This window comes from Urocitellus parryii, chromosome 5 (assembly GCF_045843805.1).
Source record: "Urocitellus parryii isolate mUroPar1 chromosome 5, mUroPar1.hap1, whole genome shotgun sequence".
NCBI lineage: Eukaryota > Metazoa > Chordata > Mammalia > Rodentia > Sciuridae > Urocitellus > Urocitellus parryii.
In genome coordinates this window covers 94,769,244-94,775,761 of record NC_135535.1, presented here as the reverse complement: position 1 = coordinate 94,775,761, position 6,518 = coordinate 94,769,244, and the positions used below count along the sequence as shown (strand labels likewise).

Sequence of the window (6,518 nt, the reverse complement as noted above, 5' to 3'; positions counted from 1 at the left end):
TGACCTGAAATTCAGATTTAACTTGGGTGCCTTATATTTGTATCTGTAAAACCTGGCCATCCTGACCCTAATAGGTTCTCCAGATGAAGGAAAGGAAAACATGGTTTCTTAATACTTTGAAAGAACTGAAGAGTCTAAAAATCTTGAGTCAGGAGAAGTTTTCTAGTTTTCCCTGTGGCTTTGGCAGAATCAGGATGTGTCAATTGCTGGTGGTGCTCTGAGCGTAATGCTGTCCTTGGCCACCCACCACCGAAACCCACGGTCCCAACCACACTTGGGAGAGGCACAAACCTTGCCTGTTGACAGGGCTAGAGAGGACCCACAGCACAAGAGTGAGACTTGGTGATCAGAGGAGCTGGCAGTGCATGTCCTAAAGCCACTGAGGGCTTTGTGAGGTGAAGTCCATCTAGTGCCTTCCCTGTGATCCGATGGAAAAGTCTCAGGTCAGGATGCGAACACCCAAGGTCTACTTCTTTATTAATTTATTCAGTCACTTGACCAATACAATGTATATGGCACACTGTGGTGCATCTGGCTCTGTCATGGGTTCTGAGATGACAAAAATGTTCTCAAATTGAAAAGGAGCCTTATGAAGCCTACTTCAGCAGGAGATGAAGACGAGATTCATAGCATGAGCAAGTGATTTAGGTCCTTGACCGAATTCACCATCCTAGCACCAGCTCACAGATTGGTCAATGCATTTCTGTTGAACAAATTGAGGATGACAACGAATTGAGAAAATGACAACAGAAATTGAAAAAAAGAAAACAAGGACAAAAAGTCTTGGAGGCAAGGATAATAATTTAAACCTGATTTTCAAAGTCGTAAGTAGGGTAAATAGCGATGATTGGCTGGAGCCGAAGACTGTAAGGGAGAGCTGAGCTAAGAACGTTAGCACAAATCTGTGGCAGGCACAGTAAGGGATCCCATGCAAACAAAGTCCCCAAGCACTAGATTAGGGAAGAGGTTGGCTCAGGGTAAGAAGTTAAGGCTATTTGGAAGTTCTTTAGAGCTTTCCAGAATCTTCCTTCTCAGGATAAGTTTTGTTGATTATTGATTGTGAAAGAAATAGAGAAAGAAAAAAAAAATGTCATTCTAAAACTTAGCACTTTTATTTTAAAAATTTGTCTTTATGGATACTTTTAAAGGACAGTGTAACATGTCTGTAACCAAATTAACCTGGGAACACCATAGTGGACAGGTCCATGATATGGATACGAGAAAATGTTGAAGATATCTGAGAATCATGGCTGAAGTAACTAATGTCTGGGTATGGAGTTAAAATGCAAGCTTATTACTTAATCGCCTGTATTAAGTTCACTATTTGTGCCCTTGTCTGTTAGTTTCTCCTATCCAGATGGCTACAATGTCACCTCCCAGGACTAAGAGAAAAGTTTCTGGGTCACATGAGGATTAGATAAAATAAAGATATACAGGAACAGGGGCTGGGGTTGTGGCTCAGCAGTAGAGCACTCACCTAGCAGGTACGAGGCACTGAGTTAGATCCTCAGCACCACATAAAATTAAATAAAATAAAGGTATTGTGTCCAACTACAACTAAATATATATATATATATATATACATATATATATATATATATATATACATATACACATACAGGAAGAGAGCTCATTAAATATAGACATTTAGAATCAGGTTATTTTATAGCTGGCACGAAGAATTCATAAAGTTTGGAGCCCATGAAAGCTGTAATAGGCTACAGATATGGTAGATAGTCCATTTCCCTCCCTCGACAAATGATGGGACTGGTGGTAGTGGAGGGCAAGTTCACCATTATGATGAATTCACATTCACATAGAACTCGAGAAGCTCATCTCTCGGAACAGCATATACCTACATTGAGATTGTAAGTCTCTTGGTTGTCAGTTTACACCCCAGTACATTGAATGCCTCCATTGAGTTACACCATATTTTCTTTAAAATCTCTTTAAACTATAAGCATCTCTCCCCTTTTGTGTTAATTTAGAATACTGAACTTCTTTTTCAAAGTGCTTGTCTTTCCCCGTTTAGACTGAAGGTCTAATAACAATCATTCTTGTTACTTGAACAGTCTTCCTTTTTTCCTCTCTCATTGTCCAGAGAGCCCCACAGGGAAACATCAGCCGACCAGGGGCAGTCAAAATGAGTGACAATACTACTTTGGCTCCTCCAGCTGCAAGCCAAGCTCCTGCCACCCCACGCAAAGGGCCTCCCAAGTTCAAGCAGAGACAGACTCGCCAATTCAAGAGCAAACCTCCTAAAAAGGGTGTGAAAGGGTAAGACCAAAAGGAAAAAGAAAGCCTACTGCTCCCACAAGACTACTCTGGTTTTGAGAAACTAAGGCTCCTAATATTGAACAGACTTACACAAATTTCCACCCCACCCTCTGTTTTCCTGTCTAACTCAGGCTTTGCTGAGTCATGTCTTTAGTTTTGTAACTCTTCCCCTCCCAGTTCGCAGGTCCATGGCCAAACTTATCATGTGAAATGGAGCCTCTCACAATAACCTTGGATTTGACCTTCCAGGATTTTCTCGACCACCCTTTGTTGACATTCCTTGTGCTTTAATACTGGAATACTGAACCACTGGTCATTTCCAAAAAAACACGATTTATTTTTATGTTTTACACTTTGATGTCTTCAGTTCTTTCTTTTCTCTCCCTCTCCTTGAAAAAATGCTGCCAACACACAGCTCAATTCAATACACCATTCATATTGCTTTTGAACTCTGAAACTTTATCCTTACTTTCATGTTTGCTCTATGATTAGTATTTAGCTATCCTAATTTGACTTTTCTTTCTTTCTTTCTTATTTTTTTTTGGTATAGCATTTATTAATTTACATCTGTTCCCCAAGGCTAAAATCCCTCAGAGGAAATTTGTTTATTGTTTTCCTTAACTTTCTGTGACTAACATGATGTTGGGCACATAGCAGATGCTAAGTTAATGCTTGTGAATGTGAACAGGCAGATGAATTGAATCTAAGGGTCTTTTGTAAGTAGTGCTCTCTAATTTCAGTTTCCATTTTACAAAGTGCAGCTTGAGTAAGTTGTCCTCTTAGTTATTCCTTCTGGTTTTCAAATGTCTTAGACTAAAGTTTCTAGAGAAGAAAAAAAAATCTCCCTCCAGAGATACACTAAGTCCTACTGGAGTGACATTCACTTTGCTCCAGTTCAATGCGAATGAAAGAAATTTCTCAAATACAACTCTTAAGCTGCTTCTTCTTCTCCCTTGAGTCAAGAAATTGTCCATGTGCATGACTCCAGGATCCTTTTAATTGAACTCAGCTAAATGTTTCTTTTATTCTTTCCACTTAGGTTTGGAGATGACATTCCAGGCATGGAGGGACTAGGAACAGGTGAGCCACTCACATGTCTAAGTGAGAACCTTGCACTTAGAGTTTCTCCTCTTTACACACTTCAGGCCTCAAGGGGCAGTTGAGAGTTACAAGGAATACCTAAGGCAGCAGAACCTTCGAGGACATAGAAATGTGGGGATTTCATTTACCCTCCTAAGTAAATACATATGTGACCAGACACAAAAACCCTAAAAGAAATCAAGGAGACCCAAAGTTTAATGAATCCCCTTGTTTTATTAAAGAACCTTTGAAGGTATATAATGGGCAATTGTAGATTTTCATGGTAGAAAGATTCTCAGAGTTTGTCTAGCCCAACTTTACTTTTCAGGAGAGAAATCTGAGACAGAGGAATTAAGTGACAATGTGGGGCCACAGAGTGAGGTATTGGAAATAAGACAAACTTTCCACCCAACAAGGCAAACCACTTCTTAGCAACTTCCTCTTCTTGCACATCCTCTAGCACCAAGAACAGGACCCTGCATGCAGGAGGCATCCAATACAACTTTTTGAATTGGCTAGAATATTTTCATTCTCTGGATAATGATCGTAACTAATGTACCCCAGGAAGTGTATGTCATCCTATTTTAATAGGTTTTATTTCTTATAGAAGTTTTAGATTTAGAGAAAAATCAAGTAGAAAGTCCAAAGACTTCTTTTATTCCATTTTCCTCTTTCCCCTCATGCACAGTTCCCCTATTGTTAGCATCTTGCAGTGTGACACGAGTGTTATAGTTGATGAGCCGATACTGATACATTATTATCATATTAATCAGAATCTGGGGCTTACATAGCTTTGGGCTAATTCCTTGTATGATTTTAAGTGTTTTAATTAATACATAATAGTTGTGTACCCACCATTATTGTACCATAGTTTCACTGCCCTAAACAACCCCTGTGTTCCAACTGCTCATCTCTCTCTCCTTCCTCCCAAACTCCTGACAACCACAAATATTTTTATCTTACTTTTGCCTTTTCCAGGATGTCATATAGTTAGAATCTCACAGTATAAAGTTTTTTCACACTGGGTTCTTTCACTTATCAATATTCGATTAAGGTTCCTCCATGGCTTTATGTGGCTTGACAGCTCATTTCTTTTTATTGTTGAACAATATTCCATTGTATGAACATACCACAGTTTATTTAGCCTATTGAAGGACTTGAATTTTTCCAAGTGTACACAAGTCAAGCCATTGTCTATGCTCGAGCATGCACACACACACACACACACACACACACACACATATTTGTGTGCAGGTTTTTGTGTGGATATATGTTTTGAACTCATTCAACATGGTTGATAACTGGTGACACTCATAGAAATCAGTGTTCTTACCAGGAGATACTCAGTGTGTTTGCATTCTATATTCAGTGGCACTCCTGGGATCACAAATAGATTTTCTAGTCACTTTATAATGGTCATTTGTAGTTCTAGGTCAGTTGCTTCTGTATTTTGGCCAGATCAGCATATTTGCTTTGAGCTCTAGAAGACAGGCTTAAACTCCCAACACATTTGGAACAATGTAAACAGATTTATTCTGAAGGAAGATCTGAGGTCTTTGACCTGGTTCTAGTCCCATATATATAACTGGTTTGATTGATTGATTGATTGATTGATTGCTAATTGTTTACTCTGGGTATAAGCCAGCTTCTTTGTAATGGGGGATAGTAATATCTGAAACAAGCAGCTGAATTAGATGATGCCTTGAGATTGCCTGTCAGTATATGATTTGATATAAGTTTCAAAATGTAGAGGAACTGAAGAGTGAGTCAGAGAAACCCAAGGAACCCATTTGGTAGGAGTAAGACCACTGATTCTCAGACCCCGGGGATTTACAGTGCTTCCAATTCCCTTTTTAATCTTTGACCTGACTAGAATTCCACTTCTGCTTTCTCCATGGTAGTTGAAGTTTAGGGAGACTCAGTGAACCATACCCCACAGTGTACTCCAGTCCAAGCCATTGTCACCTTCCCAAAGAGGATACAGAATGAAACCAACAGAGATACCAGGGCAGTGGGGGCAGCAGAGGTGGGGACAATAATTGTGCAATTGATGGGATTCTTCCTGGGCTCTAGGGCCAGTCTGGATAGCTTCCCAGTTGCCAGGGGGTGATGAATAGGAGGGAGGAGAGAGGTGTCTCTGCCTGAAGGGTATCCTTTGCATGGAAGAGGCTCTCCTTCTTTATGTAGAAGAGGCTCTCTTACACACACACACACACACACACACGCACACACACACATACACACACACACACACTGGATGAGGTTGTTTTACATATTCTTCTTTCATCTCTCGCAGATATCACGGTGATTTGTCCATGGGAGGCGTTCAGCCACCTGGAACTGCATGAGCTTGCCCAGTTCGGGATTATCTAAAGCACCAGGGGTTCTGCCAATGCTCAGCAACATCTGCTGTAAAATTGACTGCTTTTGCTCTATTGTTCTGACAGAGGCTTAAAATTCAGTATTTAGAAGGAGTTTCTTGGACTTCTGTGGTCATTTTCCATCAGTTACCAAGAGTTCTCTTGGTGTCAGAATCTCTCTTGCAGCCCATAGCTCAGCTAGGAGTGAGATTGAAAACCTACTTTTGTTGGGTGATTTTAAACTTCACCACCCTTTCTATCAACTGATTAGAAGTCATCAATATTTCTGTACATTTTGTTTTATGTGTAAGTTTCTCAAATCTAATTTGCTCGGCATTCATTGTAATTAGTAGTAGAATTTTAAGATAGCATGTCATTCTTCGCCCCTTCTTATTTAAGAAAGGAGACATTTACCTTGAATCTTATGGTGAAATTGTACTAAATACTGCATACAAATACTTGATGCCCTGTTCTGAGTACCAATTAAACAAAGAAGGCACAGTCATGGGGAAATAGGCACACGATGCTTGTGAAAGAGTACAAGATTAAGATTCAAGTCATAGTTTTGCTTTGTCAATTTCACTTTCTTGGTCTATATTTTATTGAATTAGGTTATCCTGAGGTCCCATGTAGCTCTGAATTGTATAATTCTATGATAGTTGAAGACTGGACACTTAAACTCACAACTCTGACAACATGAGTCTACTTTTTAGTGCTCTGTTTTGGAAAAGTTCCTATTTATAGCCTCCCTTTGGTGGAATTATTCTGTCCAATGGCTTAAGGTGAGAGTCACAGCTTATT

At 39.7% G+C, this 6,518-nt stretch overlaps 1 protein-coding gene across 1 annotated transcript; it reads left to right on the top strand.

Moving 5' to 3' along the window:
- The first annotated feature begins 2,143 nt into the window (after nt 1-2,143).
- Nucleotides 2,144-5,730, top strand: Pde6h (phosphodiesterase 6H). Its single transcript, XM_026414176.2, has 3 exons — nt 2,144-2,277; nt 3,317-3,357; nt 5,654-5,730. The coding sequence occupies exons 1-3, from the start codon at nt 2,144-2,146 to the stop codon at nt 5,728-5,730; spliced, it is 252 nt and encodes an 83-aa protein (XP_026269961.1).
- The last annotated feature ends 788 nt before the right edge of the window (nt 5,731-6,518 follow it).